We start from the raw sequence: 24,519 nt of genomic DNA, 5'->3' as shown, positions 1-24,519 counted from the left end.
GATCATGACTTAATTTCATGGAACTCTGTGTCCTGCTGTGCTGAAAGGAAAGCAAAACAGGCATGGCACTAATATGGCAGAAGTTCTGATAATATTTTATTTCATTGCTGAATGTTCCTATATTTTTGGTGTTGTGTGGCAACAGTAACAGGAGATACTGAAACTACTAGAAAGTTCTTCTGGCCAACATCTGTTTCAGCATCATTTTTTCTTTGCTTGTTTTCAAATACAGTTACTGGCAGTCTAAGTCAGAGGTCTTGAAAGTTCTGAAATTTGCTTCTCTTTCTTAGTAAGTGAACACTTGGGTGTTGATCCAAATGTTTCTGCCAGAAGGATTAGCTTCAAAATCTAAGCACTGTGGGCCACATTATGTCACAAATCTGAGATTCAGATTTTTCTTTCTAAAGATGTATCTGATGTTAATTGTCGCTGATAGGTATTGGTACTCCCCCAAGTTCTGATTTCCATCAGGACTTCTTGCCCCAGTGCTGCAACTTGTGCTGGTACACCAGCCCCCCCTGCACTGGGGGTCTGTGCCTGTTAAGGTTTCAGTAGGGGTGGACCAGCACCAGTCCTACAATAGGCAGGAAGAGTAGGAGTGGATCAAACTTCATTTCCCATTATGGATAATCTCAACTCATACAAATAACAGCTTTGCTTGTATTCACTAGTTACCTGCCGCATCACTTCAGGTGCACAAGAGTCTGGATGTCTGTGACAATCCACAAGAGCATAAGGGCTCCACTCGTGCATTACAGCAACATATTAGGGCCCCGTGCAGGTAGGAAGAGGAGAGAACAGAGGACAGTATCAGCAAGCGAGTATTTCAGCACTGTGCAGATGAAACTGCTTGCTCCACTTAACCCAATTACCTGCCACTTCTGGCATCCCATCAGGTTTCTACAGCTCATAGACATTTTCTATCTTGTGGTAACAAAGAAAATGTATATGCATCTAAAGCAATTTTTCTTCATCAGTTTGTGTTTACTTTTAGGCTTCATATAAGCTCTGAAGTGGAACATTAGCTATACCATGAAATACAGCACTGCCAAAAGGCAGTTCATCTGTAAATATGCCAATCTGCAAGCTGAGAGCATTTGGAAATGCAAAGTGTTGCCTTTGGGAGGAATAATAAGTGCTGAGGTTCCTGGTGTGTGAAACACAGGTGAAAATCCAAGGCGGTTCTTGAACTTTTGCCTTAGAAGGATTTTATAAGTGAAAATATATCTGTAATGTTCTACAAGGCAAATTCAGAGGCTGAGGAGGGAACCTTCCATTTTTCTCATACTTTTTGTTTGTGTCATGACCTCAGGCAAGACTGCAAACACTAATGGGTTTATAAACCTCTCTCAAAAACACATTGATAAAAAGGAACAGGGAAATGAGAAAAAGAAACGCACAGTATAGCACTTGAAAGGGGAAAAAAGGAAGAGAGGGAGTCAGTTTAAAAGATGCTCTGAGTAACGGTAGATGAATAGCTGCAGAAGGATTTCTATCAGAGAGGAAGGTGAAAGAGGCAAGATGCAACTGTAGCAGGAGCTTTTGTATATCTAATCAACAAGAAACCCCAACGTTCCTATTACTGGCTACCCAAAAAAGTGATGCAAACACTCAGCAAATTTCAGTACTGGGGTCTCAGTCACATTCTCATTTTCTCTTTTGTTTCAGATCATTAACCTATTTTAGCCACTATTTTAAGTTATGGTTAAGAAATCAAATTGTGATGATCTTCTGAGTTGTTGCTAAAGAATTTTCAAGAACGAAAGATTAATTTTGCAAAGAACATCAAAATGTCAAAATCCTGTATAACTAAGAATTAGAAAAACATGCAAAACAGAAAAGTCAAAATTACATAAGGTTTGATTGGCTGAATTTTTTATTTATGAAGAGTTAAACTGCTTCACTTAGGTTTGAATTTTTTTTTCTATCATGTAAACAATGCTTAAAAACTGAAATAAAAGGTTTCTAATCTGAAAAAACGCTAAGAATATTGTTCAAGTGATGTTGACATGTGACATTATTCACATTGTTCAGACCTCTTTCCAGTTCTATTTCAAAATCAACAGAGTTTTAAAAGTATTTCAATTGCTATGAAACAGTAAGTGCAGAAGAACTCTTCTGGCCCACTCTGGCGGTTACCAGGTTACCCTTTACAGCCCCAGGTTGGTACAGTCAAGTTTAATTAATCTTTTTGTGTAGTAATGAATTTCAAAAACTAGAAGTAAGTCAACAAGAAATGCTTCTTAAGACTTCACACAACAGTAACCATAAAGCAAGTGTACCCATGTCCAAGTGCTTTCCCTGCCCCTGCCCCTGATAGATGGAAAGCATTACCCACCTGCTCCCCAAGTAACCAGGCAGCGAAGGAGCAGAGAGAGGGCACAGGAACAAATTATCTACTGCTGGGAATTAATGCAGCTTCATTGCAGTCACTGGAGCCACACAGATTTGTACCAGGAGCGAATCTGGCCATGGAGTCATATGCAGGACAACACAGGCATTTCCAGGGAGTAGCTCCAGGCACTGAGGGAGGTTTTGGCTCTTGTGCACAGTGCTAAAAAATGTGTGCTACAGACACTGGTGGCTTGTAAGGTAGAGACACGAAGATCACAGCACATTGTCAAGATATTGCTGTGACTAATTTCTCCCTCAGTGACCTTGTTTGATGAAGTGGCTCTTTGAGAGTAATATACTGCTGCAAAAACCTCCTAGGGAAGGACCTGCAAGTGGCGTAAATATTAGGTACATGTGACTATTTTACAGTTAGAGAAGCTGAAGCACAAACTTGCCATAGGTCACAGGAAGATGTGCAGTAATGTTAGGAGTGGAAGCAAAGTCTCCTTCAGCTTCGAAACTTTCAAATATACTCAAGATTATTAACGTCCTTCATGGAATGAGTTTAGCTCACAATATTGTGCCACTTATTTTCACATCTGACATCTGCCTTTATCTGCTACTCCCACCCAGAGCCTTCATACTATATATGCAATTACTAGATGAGCTTCTCAAGATCATTGGTTCCCTTGCTGCCTCAAAGCAGCAGAGTTGTCTTTGTGGTAAGGTTATTTGTAAATACTTTCCCTTGGACTATGCCACCTGCACCATGAAAAAAAAATCCCTAAAGTAAAATAGAGTCTCAAAATGAAGAGGCTGATCCTGCCCTCACAGTGATTTGGGACCACAAAAGTACACTGCTGGTGTCACCTCCAATTTGCAGCAACGTAAATGAGAGCTAAAAGCAGGATCCATTTAACAGTTGACTAATCCTCAGGAAGACATTTGCGAGAGAATGAACTTCATGATCTACAAGAATTTTATCTCTAATTTCTATGACTCATTTCATATACAAAGATGGTCTAGGGGGCAGTCAGTGACTCAGAGTAGGTGCACCTCTGGCATATAAAGTATCCATTTGTTCACCTTGATAAGAATGTCTAGTAGCTTCAGCAAGTCTGCCCGCACTGTTACTTAAAAGCCACATTACATCTTTCTCAATAATTTTAATGAAACATTATTATTTAATGTTTTCACAATAAGATCTTCTGGACACTACTCAAAACAACTGGTACTTTTTCTTTTTTTCTTTTTTTTTTTTTTACTTTGTTGAAAGTATCTATTACAAATTCAGAACCAGAATTTGTTTTAAAATGCACTCATATAGAAACTGAGTAGCTCCACTTAAGATTGGTAGCTGATTCAAGAGTGCCACTTTCTAATCCAGGTCAGACTCTGGTCCACAAATTATAGTGCTTTCATCTACATTAATGAAGCCAAAGCTAATCTGTTTTCCCACAAATATTAATGGGATCAGATTTTAGACCTTTATTTCTATTACTTTCGATAATGTTATAAATGAAAGAAACAGGAAGTTTAAATGTGTTAGAGTTGCTTCCTGAAGCAAATGGGGGTTTTTTTAGCTAAAACAAGAAGCTTTTCTTGGACCTTCATTTGCTTCAGAATTAGACCATGCCTAACGTACATGCACATGATCCACAATGAAGTGTTCACTCACTTGAAATCTTGAAGTGGATGCAAAAGTATTTTATATCAGTGTATCTGCTCAGAAATCATCCACAGGCCGTCTCTTACCTGCTGAGTAAGATCTTCCTCTTCGCTCATGTCCACTTCATTCTAGTTCAGGTCACCATTAGAAATGGCCTAGCAAAAATCTAGTAGAAAGACATCCTGTATTTATAGGCACAGATACAACAAAGGTTACTTAAAACAGAATTGCTGTAAAGTTCTTTTCCCAGAAGGCCACACAGATGACGAACCATAAAGAGCAACCCAAACATGTCATGGCCAAGAGCACTGCTTTCTGGAACAGCGTTAAAGTAGTAAACTGACAAACACACATTATTAGCTGCCTGCCTGCCTGGAAACAAAGACAACTGAGTATAAAACTGTTTTGCTCAACTTTTCTCCTCACAAAAGGCTTTTGTCCTGTAACAAGCCATTTCTGTTCTGGAACAGAAGCTATTGTTAGGCTCCTTAGAGGTAAAACCTATATTGGGCATTATAACAGTATGTTATTGAGGCACATGGACAGGGCTTTGAAAGGCACAGCGAGCTGCAAGAGCAACACGCAGTACTAGCCTGTTATTCTAGGTGCTTACATGTTGTTAATTAATATTGGTGGATCTGGTTGCATTAGTATTGGGGGAGGGGTCTTCTTTGCATTAGACCTCTAAAACGAATTCAAAGATTAGGTAGTCAAGCTTGTATTTCTTGTGCTTTTCTATTTATCAGGTTTATCATGAATTGAAAGGACTGTGTTTGACTGTCAACACATTCCATTCATTCAAGTTCCTTTAGCTGACACAACATTACAGGATGAACATATCACATATGCTTGCAGCAGTCCTTCCAGACAACCGATCACTCAATAAACACAAGTAAGCATGATGCTAAAATTGGCATTTAACCTTGTAAAAACTCACATTTGGCATTTTTTTATACTTAAAAAAAAATAATAATCTAGTTTGTTAAAATTATCCCATCAAAATAATGACTATGGATTAGGAGCTACAGTCCACAAAAACCTTAGACATTGCCAGTGAAATGCATAAATACAGGTGCTGAAGTCCCAGACTGTAATTCTGAAAATCCTTCCTTGTCTTGGGGGCACTGAATGGCTACAGCTCCTAACTGTGACTGTCTGCTCAGTTTCTGTAACTACCCTTGTTCTGAACTGCCCCACTTATCACAGAGCAGAGCAGGCAATAACTGAAATTTTATTGGTAGTCAAGAAATAAGTAAGCCACTTATAAGACTTGACATTTTGTCAAGCAGACATTAAAAAAAACCAACACTTGGTATATTACATAAGACTGGGCTTCTGCAAGACAGATATGATGGAAGGCAGCATTTTGCTTGCAGAATACTTTTTCCAAAAAATTGCCCTCAGACTGTAATCACACAACAGTTAGCACAATTGCACAGATCCCTCTTTTAGGCAAACATACAGGTGTCATAAACCTATAACTTGCCATGGCAGAGTTGCTTGTGAGTCTACGCTGTGATTTTTGCATTTTGCGTGCAAGCATGAACAACCCCAGCTCATAGTTTGGAAAGGACACTTCAGGTTAGAAATCTCATTAATAAGAGCAAGAAAAATATTCTTCACAACAAGAGTGGCCAAACACTGGAACAGGTTGCTCAGAGAGGCTGTTGGATCTCCTTCCTTGGAGGTATTCAGAACTTGACTGTACAAGTCCCTGAATAACCTGATGCAACTTCAGAGTTGGCCCTGGTTTAAGTGGTGGATAAAAACAGATGCTATCCATACTAAATTATTCTATGATTGTACATCTGATTCATTTATACATATTTTTTATTAACTTTGTTACATTTTTGCAAGTACAAGACATCTCTACCATACTCTGTGTTCTGTTCTACTCAGAACAGAACACAAAGAAAGAACAACTTGTGTCTTAAAAAGTGTAGTTTTGAGGCACCAGTCTTGCAAACACCATTAGTAATGAATAATCTTTTTATCAGCCCTGGAAGGATCAACTATTTCCATCTCAAGTGCCTCTTAGATCCTCATAAACACAGTGTTGTTTGTTTCATTTCGTTTTCTGGAATGAGTGAAATAGGAAAGGAAGAGGGTTCCCTGCCAATATGTGCCTGTGAGAAGCTGCTGTTTTCAGTAGAACTGTGCTGATCAGAGAAGCTGACAATCTAATCCAGAAACTGATGGAAGCCCATTTCACATCGACCGCAATATCCGGACTACTGCAAAGAGCACCATTTGTTCAGCAATACTCGTCATCACCCCACCTTTGGCAAATAAGATAAATCAGGCCAAATCTACTGTATCTGCATAAGGAACACCCAGGTTTGTGTAAATAAACTGCCTTTTCTACATGCATTCAGAAAGAGATTTTCTGTCACTAGGCTTTTGCAAAAATCTGCTTTCACATAGATGTGCGAGTATTGCTTCATAAAAACAAACCTCTTTACAGTATTTTCCCAAAAAAAGACTCTGGAGAAAGGCATCCTAAGAGGGACATGTATTCTGTTAGTATCCAACAGAAAGAAGGGAACATAAAATGAAAGAGACCATGCTTGTTTTACATTTATCATTGAATTATCCATGAGAGGCAGTATAAGTGATGAAATCCAAATCCCTGGAAACACAGTGTAGCACCTGCATTGGCCACCAAAGAAGGGGTCAAAGAGTATGCAGTAATGACTGCTGCTTGATCAGGGACACAGCTGGGAGAAACATCTTGTACACTTCCATACCATTTACTTTGGTGCCTGACATATGGATGGGGTGGAACAGACCTGCCTCTCAGGTTCCTCCCCTTTCTGCTGCTTGTCCCATCTTCCCTCCATTCCTCCTTTTTCATTTGATTTACAGATGCATCTTGTCCAGTCTTTAATCACTTCAGGTAGATGTAGAAAAATATAGTTAATCCTCCTTGCTAAGAAGCCTTGAAATAGTTTCAATATTAACTTTAGCATAATTCTGTGCTAAGAATGTTTTTTCCAGCTTATACTGAATAGTGAATGCTGTACCACTGATCTAAAGGATGACACACCTATGTTTAGTTAAAGTCAGGAAATGTCCAAGGACCCTTATTGCAACATGATGGATGCACAGACTGCTAAGTCCTTGGTTGGTTATCTTTAAAAGGGACATTTGGTCTTAGATTCCTGTTGTACATGCAACGTGGCGAAGATGAGACTTTAAACGTGGCTGCTAAGGAATAAAGTCTACACAGAGATAACTCCTCAAGGACATTGCGTAGGCACGAGATATATAAATGAATTCTTAGAATTACAATGAATATGTAAACGATTTCCTGGAAAACTAATGGATAGACATGAGTAACTTGTATAAAGGGGGGACTGAAATGTCCCCTCGGTGTGCATGGCTTTGGTGGAGCGATCCCTCATGCACCCAGCGCTGCTGAATAAAGATAACCTCCGCTTGCCTGCATATTGCTGACTGATTCTTCAAATCAATTTGGCGACTACAAATTCATATTTAACATCTTATTAGTGAACCCAGTTCCTCAAGGGTGTGTATCATGTGGTCTAATATTTTAATAGCTATATATTCTTTGCAGCATCCTGGAAAGGGAGCTTCAGAAGAACAGCCCATAAGGCTGTTCTCTGGAAGAGAAGCAGAGATTTACACAAAATGATCCCTTTCTTTTAGAATACAGAACTGATATCATGAGTTTGTGTGATTATTTAATTTAAATATGCTGGGCTGCAACCGTGGTCTATCAAATACCAATCTAAAAACCTAGACACTTTGGAAACATAACACAGACCAAATATGACAAAACTGATCACTTAGTACTTGAACTACCGGTACTTTGTATGCACTTTGTATGATGAATTAAGTGGGAACTGTTCATTATCCCATTGGCAGCTCTTGAGCAGCTAAAAAAGAGATACAGCTCCTCTGACAACAGCTACTGCAGCAAATAACTGATAGTTCAGGGGAGCTCTCTGCTGGCGGGCTGCCAGCAGCCTTCACACACACCACCATCACCACCACATGGTTTAGAACCACTCCTGATTCCAGCAACTAATGTCAAGGGTTTTGTCAAGTATTTAAAAAAAAAAAAAAAAAAAAAAGAGGTTACAATTATCACTGCTTGTACTCTCCTCCCATTCAAATTGGTTTTCCAGAAGGAGAAATTTCTATATATTCTGAGTTAACAACGTTTTAAGCAGCAAAGAATCACCCTCAGAGCATCCACCAGGAAACTTTCTTTTCTCCCCACTAATATAGGTTACCTTCAGCTGCTAATTTCTCTGGGTCCCCTGAAATGCCTAAATTGTTCGAAAGAAACTTTAGAGGATACAGATTTTGCATCCAGAATAGGTTTTGGATGATGCCTAATGCTTGTCAGGTTGGAGGAAGGAAGGATTACATCCTGTCATCTGCTCATAGGCATGGATAATTTCTCAGAATAATTTTATCACGTGTTTTATCAACTAAATTTTATGGGATGTGGCCACTCCCATTTCTAATCCTGTTAGTCATGCCAAAATACACATATCCACCCTGACTGGATCAAAAGTAGTCCTCTCCTTAAAGGCAGCTAAATTAAATAACTAAAAGTTAACAGAGAAAACAGTTCAAATTGAAAAGTTTCCTCCAGTTTCAGAAACCTTCAAAATAAAAGGCCTTTAAAAGCTTTAAAGTAATCTTAAAACACATGGAGATTTTCAAAGTGGTGCCAGCTGGCTAGTGCCAACTAACATTTACACTACACAGTACTGTATGGATAGACAAGCTAAGATGATTTTCACACCAACCTGTCCCACAAGCTTCTGCAAACTAAGACCCTTGAGCTCCCAGTTCTAAGACTGGCAATTACATGGCCAGGAAAAGGAGATATTCACTAAGTCTCTCCCTCACCACCATAAACCTATAAAATTCTGTACTAATACCTAAAGGCTGGCATCACAAAGCCAAAGGAGAAATTGGAACATCAAAATCCCTTCAAGAAAATCTAATCTAATGTGTTCCTTCACCAACCGGATCTATTTCTGGTTTTACCTCTATCCCGCGCCTTGCCATCATATTGTAGCTTGCCTTCCACAAAGTGTCTTTTTCTTCACCACTTCTTCACAGCTGACATAAAAAAATTATTCAATATAAAGATTTGTGAAATACTTCAGCTAGTTAAACTCATATTGCCACCAAAAAAAATATAAAATTAGAAAAATTATTAGAGCTTGGATTTGCACTGATCCTTACTCAACTACTGCATATTAATAGCTATCTTTCTGCTAGGTCCTCTTTTAAGATTTTATTCATATGGTTTTCTCTTCCCAATTTCTTAGGAGAATACCTTTACTATGTGTGACTGCATTTATCCGATATCCCCCGTTTGCTGCCCAGTGATTTGTACTCCTGTTAGATAGCTAGACGCGCCACAGTGAAGCACTGCTCACTCCTGTTTGCAGGTGCCAAAAGGTAGGCACAAATGGTACTCACAGACAAGGATAGGACTAAAAACTTGGCCTAAGATGTGTTAGAAGTTAATGAAATTAACTTTTATATCAATGGCCTGTATAAGAAATCTTGTCAATAGGTGATAAGCAATTATTTTATACTACTAGATACAGTTTTCAAAAAGGTTGATTATTTGAAACTGTAGCACTATTTGTGCTTCAAATGATGCTTTAATATATGCTCTCCATGATTTTAGCATTAAAGTGAATTGCCAGACCTTATTGCACCTTTCCCAGGTCTTGGTCTTTTATATATCAATATACAAAGAAAAAGCATTGACCTTTTTATTTATTTTAATCTCAATAACAAATTTGATTCATTTTCTGTATTGAAAGTTTAAAATTACTTTTCAGATTATAAAGAACCACTGATTAGAACATGAAGAGTGTCATTCTATGAGTCAAAGTGATACTCTTACACAAACAGCCAAGCCCTTGTGAGTTTGTATCATTCCTAATAAGAGGAATCAAATATTTTTTCATCCTTTCCATTGCTTCCTCTGTCTTATTAAGTGAATGGAAATGGTTCTGTTTATCTGTTGATTTATTTTTTGCTTTCATTCTCTGCCAAAAATAGAATTTGTCTTCCAGTCTGTTCTTCATATATTAGATAGAGCTTTGTGCCAAAAGTCCTTCCTCACAGGCCAGCTTTTACTTGCAAAGCATATGGTACTTTACTTGCTCCCGCATACAGCTGTCACTGTAATAGAATCAAAAAAAAAAAAAAAAAGTTACAGAATAATGTTAAGGATTTTAGACAGGCGATGAAGAATATTAAATTGGAACTAAATTAAGACCATAGCTAGAACAATAATTCCTGTGCCCTTAGCTCTGCCCAGTACATCTTCCCCCTTTGCCACTATGGTGGCAATATATGCTCAGTCCCCTTGGCAGCCACACACTGCCACAAGACAGATGCTGCAGCGGGTGAACAGCCACCGAGCTGTGCAGCAGCTGTAAAATTCTGTCCCTGGCTTCCCGTGCCTTTTCCAGCATGGCACCACATGGCAAGGCTGCCTTCAGCGTGTCCCTGCGTGCGCCTCTTCCCACCTACCCCACACTGAGGCATGTAACCTGTGGCAAGGTCTGGAGAGGGAGACCAGCAAGCAAGGTGCAGGGCACTCCTCCCCTGAACCTTATGGCTGCACCTGGCCCTGCAGACTAAAATTAGCAATTAATATGGATTAAATTAAATCCAGGTAATTCTTGAATTTCTAATCCTGCAAAATATGTCATACGAGCATTAGTGTTACCAAAAACAGTAGCCAGGAAAACTCTCCAAACCAAATGATAGTTCAGAAAGCCGACACCGGTTTATTGCAGCGCTGGGTGCCCGGGGGGATCTTCCTTCCCAACACGCACCCCAGGCTAATCGAAGGTACACATTATATACAGTACAGTACTTGCATATTCATAGTACATTACATATTAATTTTCATTCACACACAGAAATGGTTACAAGTTTCTTGCTTCTAATGCAAATTAATATGCATCCTCAGGTAGCACAATTTTTTTACCAACTCCGCATGCTCCCGAAGCAGGGGTTTGCCCTCTTTCAGGATGGGGGTTATTTGAGTTAGAGGTCATGATCTCCCATTACTACAATTACCTTTGTCCTACTTTCAACTAATTTTCTGAGGATTGTAACACCTGAACAGCTTGTCTCCTCTTGCGGCCAGAACTTTCTCACTTGGAGACTTCTTTCTGCATAATTTCCGTAACAGTGTTCTTAGCATTATCTGTTCTTTGCTTCCCAAGACCGACTCCCTTGATTAGAAGTCCTTCCATTCATCAGTTTTGAGGACTCAGGAGGGTGAGGACTCGGGAGGGTGAGTCGTTTAACGACTTGAGAGGGTAGGTCAGCTTGACCTAAACTTTGTGCACATTCTTGTTTAACTAAATCAGAGTTTGGTAATTTGGGAGTTTAGGCAACATTAGTACCATTAGTCTAGTTTTACAGCTGTCCCTGTAATGCTGTCTAGCTATGACACACTCTCTGGGGCGAACTGGAAGAAGCTGCATGACAGAAACTGCACAACAGAAGCACCAGCACCATTTTCTGCGGCAGCTGGGATTTTCTGTACCAATTTACCATGCAAATTTCTGGCAGATGTAACAGATCTTGCTTGACTCATCAGCACAGCGGTGTCACTGGCTGAGCTGCTGTAACTACTGATCTTTCAATCTGCATGAAGTCTTCATAATTCATTGCAGAACCACGCTAATTCAGGAGGCCATGAACCCCTGCTGGAAGAAGGTTAGATGGCTGTCATCAACCACAGGCTGTCAGCATGGACCATGACCAGTGCATCATGATTTGATTCTTGTTACCTCTTGTTACTTGCCACCACCCTCCAAAGCTTTTTCTTTTCCATACCCATTCAGTCTTCAAGAGCCTTTTCACATTCTGCCTAGCAGAAAGATGGGAAAAATTCATTGTCCTCTTTATGGCCTGTCGCCCGTCATCTGAACATTGTGATTTTTCACCCACCTTCATGTTTCTATAAAGAGGCTCTCAAAACATCCAAAGAATATGACAGTAATGTTGAACAATTCATGTAATTCTACTCATATAAAGGGGATTTTTACCCCATGAAGCAATTGTTGCTCCTGAGCTAGTTACAAGTGCTTATGCTCTTAGATACAGGGATAAACAGCAACCTTTATATTTTCCAGGTTGAGCTCAGGGAATTAACTGCATGTTTTTGATAGCTTTAATTAAAGTTGGTGACTAAAACATTCAGCTCTCTACAGTCACCACACATGAGCCTAGGAAAAGAGCAAGAGGATCAATGAAAAGAAGATGTAACTTTCTAGTTCATTAAGATGTGCATCCACAGTCACAATGTTTACACTTTATTTATTCATAACTATGCTTGGGATGTTTTTAATCATGAATTCTTACCAGAATTTTAGAAACAGGTTCCAAAAAACACCCTAAGCTATATAGACACTCAGCCTCACTGAGTAATGTAATCGATTACATGGGAAAAGGTACATATCCCATTTACACAAGTTAGAAGACAAGGGCACTCACTATGTCTTGCAAAGCACTGTATCATACAGCTTGGCTTATATTAGATCCACAGTTTCCATACTGATTATCAAAAAATGGCCTAAGACATAGAGCATCTGAAAGTACGTCTCCATAATGTCTTTCTTCAACATAGGTACTTTATCTTTTATCATAGGTACCTTTATGCAACTTTAAAATCCCTTTTCCTCTTAGGGAAAAAATTCTTTAAATACATTTCTGACCATGTTCAGCCAGAGCTGAGACTTAATACCTGAAGTTACAGCAACGCAGAAGAGGTAAATTGCTGCAGACCACAATACACACTCTCAAAATCTGAGTCGGCTCCACCGTTGTCAATGACAGTGGCACTAAGCACAAAGGTTTACACCAGTAATTGGGCATGATCATGACTAAGTCTGCAGCAGTGCAAGTGAAAAAGCATCGTTCAGGAGGATATGAGAGAGAGCTGCTACTCTGTCAGGCTTTCTCTGAATCACTGTCCTTTGTTTCTTCTTAGCAGGCAGAGTATCTACTAAATTTTGCTGTCTCCTCCTCCAGCAGTGTTTGGAAATGCTCTCAGGTGACAGATGAATCCGACTGAAGCCAGGAGCAGCTAAACCTAAGAGATTTTTAGTAAAACACTTTATGTATTTTATAAGTTTTAAAAACTTGAAATAGTTCAAAACATATTGATGAAATAAGACCAGAATAGAAGTGGATCTTGTAGGAATTAAACATTTTCAGTCATTCCATGGAAATCTCTGGCAGAAAAGCCTTCCAAATAATTAGACAGGAGGGATAAAAGAATACTAAATTTCTAACCTTTCAATCCCGACTGGTCATGTAACATCGAACAGAAACTGGTTGTCATGTTCTCTATTTGCATTAGGTGGCACCATCCTCACAGGTTTATGGTTTACGTCAAAACCTGTAAAACACTAATCCTGAAATCGAGTATGAAATACCTTGATACAGTATGTACTTGACACAGATGTACCAATAAGAACATCTTATGTTACTTAGACAAGAAGAAGTACTTAGTTTCACCGTAAAAGAAACTTCCGTTTCTGAAGAAAAGCTGCAAGGAATAGCTGGCAGGAAAGTAGAAATGCCAAGGGATTGACTTGTAGTAAACCTTGCTCTGTAATAGGCTTATTATGAAACCTGCAGTGCACTCTCCATCTCTACACGGGTTCTGTTCCCAGAAAAATGGTAGCTAAAACCCACTTATGATTCAACTTATTTAGCTGGGTTATGATAATCTGCCAGGACCCTTACATTCTTCAATTAATGGAGGAATTTCTCCAAAAAAGTTGACTGAGATTGGCAATTCTATTTTGTAACGTTCATCGTTATTTCACAATGTGGTTCCCCTCACATTAAAATGAAGTCGGAACTTTTTAAACACTTTCAGAAAAGGAATTAAGGAGGAAGGGAAGTAAGTGGCAACGACAACCAACATCAAATTCAATTAAGATCAGTTTCTTCTCAAAACACCTACATGTCAGGCAAGTCATGGACTTAGGCATGGATATCCAGTGTCTCTACGTGCTACTCCAAAAAAAATGGTAATATGTGACAAGGTTCCCTGCCTCTGAAGAGAAAAAGAACATTTTTATATTCTTAAACACATTTCTGCAAAATAATTTCACTGTGTAACTCAATAATTCGGTAACAGTGTTGCAGCTGGCCATAGTCCTATTTCCATGCCATTAGTTTGCCATCAGAGTTGAAAATCTCATGAGACAGAAATTCACACAAGACTCATGACACTAGTGTTCCTGGTCTCAAGGAGAACTCTTGGAAGGGCTGTACTTGAAAACTCAGGCCTTAGTTTTGCCAAACTTGTTAAAATAAATACAGTCAAATAGGAACAGATGGATGGGAACTGTCTAAATATTTCAGGAACTCAGAAGAGGCGTGACTTTCTAGTTCATTGCTTCATCTCCAGTTTAACAACCTAGGAGCTCATGCAATCAGTTTAAGTAACCTCTTTTTCATGGCCTAAGAAGTTAGGGTCAAATTTGTAAAGGCAAATAGATGCTATTTGAAATTTTCATCCATGCATCTTATTGCTGATGATCCTCTGATACCAAATTTTGCCTCAATACAAGCTCATGCCATTTACCAATGCTCACAGAGACAGGTGACCCAAACAGCCTGTGACTTAAATGAGAGTTAAATATCAAAGATTTTTTTAAAATCTCCTGAGGACCCAATATGCAATTGTAGATACCAAGTAAAAACAGCCTCTGAATCCCATTACAACTGGTGCTAGTGGGAGAGCTTTTCATAAGCTTTAAGATTTGGCCCAGTAATGGTAAATATCCTTCCACTCAGTTTATGTCCAGATAAAAAAGCTATGATAATTTGAAGTTAATGTTCAGAGTAGGTGATTTAGGTGAAGAGCATCATAAGGTATGGAAGGCCCGAAAGACCTAGACTTAACTGTGTCTTGGGGTGACATTATGTAATGGCCATGCAATTACCATTAAATGCATCATAGTATTTCAGTCCCAGGTAAGATCAGACTGATTACAAGACACACTCACTCTGTTTTCTTGTTCATATGGCTACTTCAGAGCTGAATTAAGGATGATCAGTGTATTTATTAAAGAAGCTTGTCTCATATAACAGTAGCAAAAGTTAGAAAATATTGTAAAGAAACAGAGTATACTTTTTCTGTTGCTCTCAAGGAAACTGCATTGGTATCAATGTTAAAGAGTTTTCCAAGAACTGCAGAAAAATCTTGTTGAAAATACTTCAAGACAGCGAGGGTTACCAAGTCGTCTAAAGTGCCTTTCTGTGTTCCTTCCTACTGTTTGTAAGGGTCTTTACAGAGCAGATGTAACGGGATTTTCAGCATGTAGTAAGTCAGTTGGAGACTAGAAATACATAGCTGCCTAATATATAGCATTTATAACACTTATAAGTGATCTGGATATGTTTTCAATAGAGCAAACCACAGTAGCAGTGGAAAGCAGATTTACTGTCACACACCTGTGTATATCTTAGACACTGAGGTAATAATACTGTCCATACCTAGAAGAAGGAGGAATGAATCAGTCTTTTTCTGTATTATACTGTTACTGGGACTGTATCTGCAGCTGTAGAAAAGTGGCATGGCTATTAAAAACAACGATATGAGTTAAAAGTAGTTACTACGTACAGCAGCACATACTGCAGAAAAGAATATAGCGAATGTTTTTTAACATCTTACTGCAATTTTGCACATTTACTTGAGTCCAGTAACAGCAGTGGATTCCGCAAATGCAATTTATCATTTGTCATACTTCAAGTAAACATCCTCGAGGCTGAGCCACTGAATTAAATACTCATTACTTACAATAGGAAAGAAACTGTACAGAGGGGAGTGCGCTGCCTCTGATGCCTTATAATACACACATCATTTCTACCCTATCCATTGAAATACCACTGGGTCAAGGCTATATACACAGATTTATATATTGTCATTACTGATCTTTTAATCTGTGAGGATGATTCAAACTATGACAGGTCTCCAGACAATGGTATGGAAACATCCATGTGCACAACAGATGAATGGACTGAAGGCATATCATGAAATCAGTTTCAGAGGCCCTCTAATGGTGCGTGCACTCATGGTCCATCACCCTCCCTTGACCATAGAACACTGTTTCGTACATGTTCATATGCCAGGTGGCATTCCACTGAGCAATGCCTGGGCATTAGCACAGGCCAAGGATCATTCCTAATAAGTGGCTTAGGTGTGCCAAAGCCATCTTGGAAGGTAGAAGCGATCAGACATAAGGGCATGAGTCATGCAGTTCCAGTTAACCTCAGGACCCAAGAGCTGTTCTTGGCCATACTTATGTACTGGTTTACATTTATGCTGACCATCCAATATAGGAAAAGGAGGCAGATGGTGTAGCACATAGGAGGCTATGAAAGATGTGGCTTCCACGGTATGTGCCATGAGCTTTTGAAAGAATTCAGGTGCCAGATTGTTTCGTACAACTCTGATAAGAACAGTGAGGGACTCACCCTTCTGTGCCATAGTCCAGAGGTCATCTTTTAGTGAATCTTGAACCGCTGTAAGTTTTCTTAAGTTGACCAACATTGGCATAGATTGGTAAATAAAGGCATTGTGTAGATGTAATTTCTGACCTACCTTCCTCACTGCCTTATCAGGCCAGTTCACACCTACCATGCTGCTGACATTTTACAGAATGCAATCCTTGCACCACACTGCCCCAGGATCTGCACATTCAGACAGATACTTGTTGGGAGAGCTATGGAGCTATGGAGAGTAAATATTCCCTCCTTACTTGTTCTAGGAGATGAAGAACAGGGTAAAATGAGTGCCAGCAATGCTTTATATCAGGGCAGCGACTTCTTTTATAAATTAGGTAAGTTTTTATAAATTGCTTCTTAACAGCTAGGTAAAAACATTATTACTAGTCATAAAAATCATTGGTCACTACCTATGTGGGTTGGATTTATAACTATGAATTTCAGGTAGAAAACTCATCTCACTATCTATTCTCCATGCTAATTAAATCTTCCACTTTGACTCTCTTCCAAGACATACCAATATACAAATAATACTGATCAGTAAAAATATATTTTCCTGATGTTTTTCACAATAAGGTAATAGTTGGATATTGTACATGGAATGATGCAAATATACCAGGTAAAGCCCCAGAATAACACAATACAAGTACAATTAAACTTCATGCAGTGTACATCAATCTTTATTCATAAAAAAAACCCAACAAACCACCCCCAAAAAATAGTAATTTTGTTAGATATATCCCACAGAAACTAAGAATCATTGCCAACTTCACTATACAAGATGAGTGTACAGTGTAAACATACAAGAGAGGAAGGAAGACCTGCCAAAACAATACACCAGTAAAAATATACAAATCCCTCCTTGACAAGAAGATAAAAGAAGAATTAACTACTTGCAAGGGATGTAAGCACACTGATTGCATTTCTTGACCTTGTGATACTTATTGCAGTGTTGGGGTAATAGAAGAAAATCTTATTGAGCTACACAGAAAACACAAACACTGTAAAAATACAGAACAACAGTTTTAAAATTTTCAGCATTAGAAAACCAGAAGTTAAATAAAGCTAGAATGAAAGTTTTCTATGTAGACTTAATTCAGTATTGTGGTGTGTATGTAGATATAACAGTCTTTGTAACTGCAGATAAACATCCTAAATTTTCCCTCTAGGTTTCCATAGATATTTGTACTGAGAAAAAGGAGAATCTCCAGTGTCTTGAGTTCCAACCTCCAGAGAAAATATTATACAACAACTTTACCACTATTTCTTCTTTAAGAATTGCTCTACTTTCCTTCCTGTAACCTCTTTCTTTCCCTCATCTGTCTCTCCTTCCAAAATTCAAGGCACTATTTCTTTCCTTATTCTCCTAGTCCCAGCCTATGTTCCCAGCATGTTTGTTCTGGTCTCTTCACCTGGTCATCCCTGTTCTCTTCTCCCAGGCTCATTTCTGACCCTAAAACATAGGGTTGCACCCTTTCCACAGTCAGCCTCCAGGAAATCTTAAGCTCCGTGGCTCCATTATGCAACTGTGTCTTATTCTTTTTCTTCCTCACAGACCCCACCTCACCAATCTCCTTTTCCGCAATTCTTTCTTTTCTCAGCTGAGCACTATTCTATGTTGCTTCTCCTTCTGTGTACAGAAAGCCGGCATAGGTTAGAAGTGGCTTTTACGAGTTCCCCCAGAGTCATTGATTGAAACATTCGCTCTCTGGGGAAAGCATACATAACACATCTCGTCAGCTAAGGGTAAAGTAACAGCTTAAAGTAACAATGAAGTTTGCAATGATCCTTAGTTTTGTAGGAGGTATCTAAAAAGCCTGAAGTCACAGCTTTCTCGCAATTTTCCTGAACCTGTATGAATTGCAACTGACATCGTTACAAAGACTTTGAAAAAATCTGGAAGGATTTTCGCAGGCATGATGGAAGGCTTCTTTTTGACGAGAGCCATCTCTCTACCAAACTTAAAATCCCTGCTTCAAAGCAGGGTGGTGCTGCAGAATTTTACAGAAAAGACCTCGAACTATTAACATGACCAAAGCGGCGCTTTGTTTCTAGGTTCATTCACTGAAGGAGATGAATTATTTGGCTGAAATATTACGGAATTCAGCCAGGGGCACAGGCAGGGTATGAAAAGTTTTGGCTTAAACTCCGTGCTTCAGAAAGGTATAAACAACTAAACCCAGTATTGTGTAATGGAAATTGAGGCTGGCTTCAGTGGTGCATAATAAGTGGTGCTGCTCGCACCACACATAACAGACAGAGTTCTAACCCTGCTTCTTCTCTTTCCATTATTGCAGCAAGGAAAAGGATCTTTTAATAGAAATGCCAGAGAAGTTTAAAAGGCTATTAATGACCCATTCTATGTAATATTAATTTATTCTCCACTTAGCATTCCATTTTAATTAGGAGCTCAGGAAGCAACCAGGAAATAAACATAATCTTAGGGTATTCCTAGTAATATTCTCCAGGATATGTCCAAAGCAGACCACAGTCCTCCCAACCCGTGAGAAACAAGGAGACATTAGAGAAGTGAGAGATGCATGTCAGTCCTTCCTGTATGCCAGCTGAAGTTAGCAAGATGTACATGTACTATGACTCTGCAACAACAAACCTGCAATTTCCTGCAGGCTTTGGACATTTGACATCAGAATGACTCAGTGTCCACATGGAGAGTTGAGGAGTCCTTTTCACAGCTGCACTGCAGCATCTTTGAAAGAATTCAGGAGAAATAACTGTAGTTTTCAAGGTCTTTTCTCCTTATATTTTTTTTTAGCTATTGCAGTAATCTTCATATGATTGTTTCAACAAGATACTGCCACATGGGGCTGGTTGTGGCTCCACAACTCTTACAAAACAGTATTGCATCTCCTCTGAGAAGTTCTTATCACACCATCTTCTCCACCAAATCTTTGCTATTTGGCAATACTAAAATAACTAAATACACAAATATTGTAAGGTAGGAGTTGTCACTGAATTCTGATGAGAGGGAGCTGAGCCACATCCCACAGGCTTGAGCGTTTTTTGTGCCTAAGAATGAGAAGCGGATCTCACTTCACCCAGTGAACAGCCCTCCTTCAGCATGTGACCAACCCCACGCTTCCTTGCACAACCACACAGCAAGGTCAAGGACTTCCAACTCCGAGTGAGGGGTTGGAATGGAAAACATGATAAAATGAGTAAGATCCCTTCACCCATGCCTTGAAAGGAGGCCACAGCTATCCATCCTCAATCACGAAGTCCCACACAGAGCAAAAATTCACAGAGGAATCACTGTGTTTGTTACTCTTTCTCCTTCGCGAGGGCATCTGAGCACTAGCACATGGACTGATATTCCCACAAGGAGTAACAGACTCCTATTGTCCAAATATCAGCTCTTTCAAGCTTTGACATTAGTGATGTGAAAAACAACTGAAGGTTCAAATCTGATGATGGAGGTTCTTACAGCGTCATGTAACAAAAGTTTGCAGTCACCTTTTCAAGCCAACGACTAAGGAATCAACTTCAAAACCAATAGGCAAAAAGAATATTACTTAGGTTGCAAGTTCTTTTGCTGTCATTTACTATTTTAGCCATAAATCTGTGGCACCACAGCTGGTGTGTGACCATCTGTCGGGGAATGCAGACTGACACTGGAAGTTAGGAAATGTCAGATAAATGATTTCCTGGCAACTTTTATTCTGTTCCTTCATGCAATTACATTTCAATACAGTCTTTAATTATGTAATCACATCCTATTGTTCCCCTTTTTGCCTCTTACATTTAATGTAGAAATGGATTCCCATGGTAGGTTTTGGAGGCAACTATAGGTGTAGTGATCCCTAGCTTCTGTGCAGCTTAACCCTAAATTATATTTTTGGTACAGTGTTTGTTTTATATGTATGAGGTTATATGAACTGATAACATCCAAGTCAGGTGAATTTTGAGTGTCTTTTACCACAGCTTTGCAAGTGGCTAACAGAGGCTACATGTTTCATGTATCGCAAACTTGAACTCCAACACACATTGCCATGTGAAAAGTTTTGATGTTTGGTTGGTTTGCTTCCAAAATAAAATTGGTTTAACTAAACACTAAAATGCAATCATTTTTCATGTGGGATGTTGCATTTTCACTAAAAATCATGAAAGAAAATGGGATACAAGCACCTGAGCTGCAATTCCCACAAGGCACAGAAGTAGCATTCCACATTAAAAGAAAAAAAAAAAAGTTTTAAACATAAAAGTTTGAGGTTGAAAATTGATGAGGTCTGGCTCAGACCTTCAGCATTCAATTCTTCACTGAAAAGCCAGCATTTTCTTTGAGGGAAGAAAGTCAGTCCTCCTACTAATCCTGCTTCCAAGTGGTAGCCAGTACTGTTTGAAAATGTTACTAGGCAATAGCAGGAGAGCAGAGAACAAATGAAACAAAATTCTTTCTTCAATGTGCTTTAACTTGCATACGAATTTTAAGAGAAGAAATTGTTTCTAGTTTTGTTTGCTTAGCCTGTTTCAGCTCCTTTGTTTATAGTTGAGATGAAGTTCCAGGGGCAGGATGAACCCTCTGAAGAACACTGCGTTTCTGTCCCTGCCAGTCAATCGCTCCAAGGACTGAAAACACAACATTATGGGTTTCTTTCTTGGCAGTTTAAGAAGCTTTGCTATTTGCTGTTTATGTTTAATGCCTGTTTAAAAGCATCTTTTCCAACACACCACTGTCCAGACGTGAAAGCTTTTTGCGTTGTTCTGAAGGGGTTTATTAGTTCTGTTTTAATCTATGGATAGATAATACAGTCCTGATCTCAGGTTTTATTTATTGAAGGAGGTGACTCATCTGTCATGGCTACTTCTATGCGAGACTGTTCATATCTTCAGCCTGTTTTTCTGGGTTTGCCTGTGGTGTGTGTTTGGATGCCTTCAGGCAGATGTTCTTCATTTTGACTTCTTTCTTCAGTCTTATAACTAAGCCTAAAGTGAGAACATAAAAGAAACCAAATACTACAGGATTGTGATGAAAAACAAAGGTTTCTTAGAGCTCATTAACCTGTGAACCTATTTAATCAGTCAAGGAGATTCAACACTACCATGGAACATGGGAAATATTTGAGATTTAAAAAGTTTTATTATGGTACAAACTTTTGGCTGATAGGCTTTTGTATTAAATTCTTTTATGAATATTTAGGAAAACAGATTTTTCACTGTACAACCCTGAGACTTTGTTATGGCTTGCACCAGACATCCTGTGCCTGGAGCTAATAAATAGCTGCAATATCAACATTTAAAAGACATTACTGTGGATTCCTACGGGAGTCCTCCTTTCCAAAAGCCCTTCATGCTACTGCAATGCCTTTCCCCCACTAAGATCAGGAATTTTATCAGAAGTGGCTTGATGCAGATAGCCTATACTATCTCATTGCTGTACTAGTTTATGGGACAGGGAACCTAGTGCACACAAGAGCACCTCTAACCAATCTGTTCAAGAAATGACAATTAGTAATTGTTTTTGCTTATCTGAATCAAATCCACTGCTATGCACTGAATATGACTCTTTCAGAGAATCTCTGTTGCTTTGTGGAAACATTTCTTGAGAAAAGCATTCTCTTTTTATGGTGTAGCTACAAGGGTGTTTTTTTAATTATGGTTCACATTTTTATTGTTATGAAAATAAACATTTGCATGAAAACAGGATTTTTATTTTTTTAGGATTATTCATAACACCACCACTTTTTTGCATTCATTTGCTGATTTTCACCTTTGAAGAGCAATAAAACACCTGTTAGTTACTACTAACTAGTCACTATCTACCACAATACTACAGCATAAATTAATTATTTTCCATTGACATCATAAAGGTATATGCGACATTGCAGTAGACTGTCATGAAAAATACTATTTTCACACACATGTTCATGATAATTTTACATGGGGGATAGATAAGTGCCAACAGTAACAACTGTTCCTAAAAAAATGAGGAAAAAACAGCACAGCACAAAAACTTACTAACCTTTGCTGTTTCCAGACTACTGTTGATTCGTGCGGTCCTGCTTTGGAGTCTTAATGTCACGTATAAGTGAATCTAGGGAACAGGACACAGGAATATGGATACTGCTTGTAGAAGATACTAAAGAAAAAAACTCAAACCAATAAATTTTATTATACTAGCATACTTGTTCTTATTTTGTTTCACAAGTTGGCATAGCCATTGCAAAACTGCCACAAAGAAAGAAGCATCATTAGAAATTAATGTTCTATGGTAATAAAAATGTATTTTTAGTTTTTGGCAAACAAAATAACATTATGAAAATGCCTCCGTCTTTGACACTTTTGTACCTAATGAAACTTCAGACACTTAATTTACAGAGGCATAGTACTGTAATCAAAGCTACTGTCCTTTTAATCTTCACTTTCTCATAAGGAAGATCTTGAACCTAGCTCTTAATTTTCAAGTCCAGTCTTTTTATGAATACAGATAAACTGCTGCCAGGGATGCAAGCAGAAGTAGAGGCCATATCATATGTGCTCATTATGATGTTTTCTATCACTCAACACAGGTATAGTTTAATCACCTGAAAAAAACCCCAAACCTTTAAATAACCGTTGGTGCTGGAAATCCACATGAAAAAATGGATTATGCAATGTTTTCTTTACATTTTTCAGTACATCCTCTTACATATAAAGCAAATATTTCACCATCCGTGCTCTTTCCTTTTTCTTTACTAAGGCACAATTTCCATTTGAAGAAGGATTTCCACATGATTTAAAGTATCTTTTGGACTTTTCAAATAATCCCTCAAAAGCTTGCCAAACTCTATGTCTGCAGTCTAGTTCCAGAGGTATCAAGCAGGATCTTCTAATTAGTTCTTTCCTCCCCAAAATGCTTCTATGTGCTTGAAAAACTAAAATCCTTTCTGTATAAACTTACTACAAACTATAAGCTATAAACCTACTACTACTATAAACCCTCTGAAATTCACCTGCCTAACAATTTTGCCTGACAGTTTTGAAGCACAGAAGTGAAAATTACTGATGTGTTCTGAATAAAAAAAAAAAAATCATGGAAAAAAAAACCCAAAACAACCTATCAAGTTCTACATAAAGGTAAAAATTTTGGAGCACTGAAATGTCGGTTTCTGAATATTTTTATTGTCATGTAAATTAATGTTCTCAGCCTATCTCTGGCCAGCATACCTTCGCTAGAAAGTCTTATGATGTTGCTGGTTTGCAAAGGTAATTTGCCTATCAAGTCATCAATTCATGGCCAAGTGACCAAGGGGTGCTTTCTGGCTGTTTAAGCTGTGGAACACTTTCCAGTGAGCAGGTTTGAAAGCACAGGCTGACCCTACCTATATCCTGACCCAGCTGAAACCTGGGAATGCCTCAGCTCCCCTCAGCCTCCACCTGAAGACAGCTTAGGCACCTGGAACAGAATATGGTCCCTCTGCACACCAGCAGCACCCCAGCATGGGCTGTGGGTCCTCCCAGGAGGAATGTTCCTGCCTCCTTGATCAGGCATGACTGAAGCCTATGCATATGTATGAAGGAGGAATTTTGTTAAAACAACTTTTCATGGCAAACAAAGCTTCTGCAAAATCTGGATGTTCCACAGAATAATTGTCTTTTTAATGAAAAACACTGAAACACAATAATTCACTCTATCACAAATATAAAAGTGTTCTTTGCTACCTATTGAACTCTAACTATGACTTCAGGAGCCTTGTGATCTAGAAGCTGTTACTCCACTTTCTCTTCTATGCAGCTTCCTGGCCAGACTATATTTCCCATGATTTACTGGAGACATCCCTTAGTAGAACAAAGAATGACATTTCTTTATCAGATGTGATCTGGTTTCATCTGACGAGCTTTTCATTCTATTTCTCTTTTCCTCCTTATTAGACCATATTTCTGAGGTGCAGGACTGGGGCATCCAGGGCTGAAATTCATTCAGACCTTACAGTCTTCTGACACTGTTGGGACTGTGACAGCCAAAA

General features: G+C 38.8%; 2 protein-coding genes across 10 annotated transcripts in view; both read right to left on the bottom strand.

Moving 5' to 3' along the window:
• Positions 1-16,705, bottom strand: part of LGSN (lengsin, lens protein with glutamine synthetase domain) — a 36,332-nt gene extending 19,627 nt beyond the window's left edge. The window contains exons 1-3 of one of the 3 annotated variants that reach the window (XM_040597281.1): positions 16,692-16,705; positions 15,548-15,631; positions 676-13,433 (exon numbers count right to left, since the gene is read on the bottom strand). In XM_040597281.1, the coding sequence (XP_040453215.1) occupies positions 676-753 (78 nt within the window). In that variant the 5' untranslated portion in view covers positions 754-13,433; positions 15,548-15,631; positions 16,692-16,705. Of the gene's footprint in view, positions 1-675 lie in introns of all 3 variants that reach the window. The other 2 variants (XM_040597282.1, XM_040597284.1) reach the window with 2 other exon arrangements.
• A 495-nt stretch (positions 16,706-17,200) lies between these two features.
• LOC121089777 overlaps positions 17,201-24,519 on the bottom strand; it is a 67,523-nt gene continuing 60,204 nt past the window's right edge. For 4 of the 7 annotated variants that reach the window (XR_005828353.1, XR_005828358.1, XR_005828357.1 and 1 more), the window contains 2 exons: positions 22,536-22,607; positions 17,207-21,499 (listed from right to left, as the gene is read on the bottom strand). Coding sequence is in view for 2 of the 7 variants with exons in the window: in XM_040597285.1 (XP_040453219.1) it covers positions 21,494-21,499; positions 22,536-22,607 (78 nt within the window). In the remaining 5 variants the exon portion in view is untranslated. Of the gene's footprint in view, positions 21,500-22,535; positions 22,608-24,519 lie in introns of all 7 variants that reach the window. The other 3 variants (XR_005828355.1, XR_005828356.1, XM_040597286.1) reach the window with 2 other exon arrangements.

The sequence above is a fragment of the Falco naumanni genome, chromosome 6, assembly GCF_017639655.2.
Source record: "Falco naumanni isolate bFalNau1 chromosome 6, bFalNau1.pat, whole genome shotgun sequence".
NCBI classification, from domain to species: domain Eukaryota; kingdom Metazoa; phylum Chordata; class Aves; order Falconiformes; family Falconidae; genus Falco; species Falco naumanni.
Note: the sequence above shows the minus strand (reverse complement) of the source record. Positions and strands in the feature narration are given on the sequence as shown.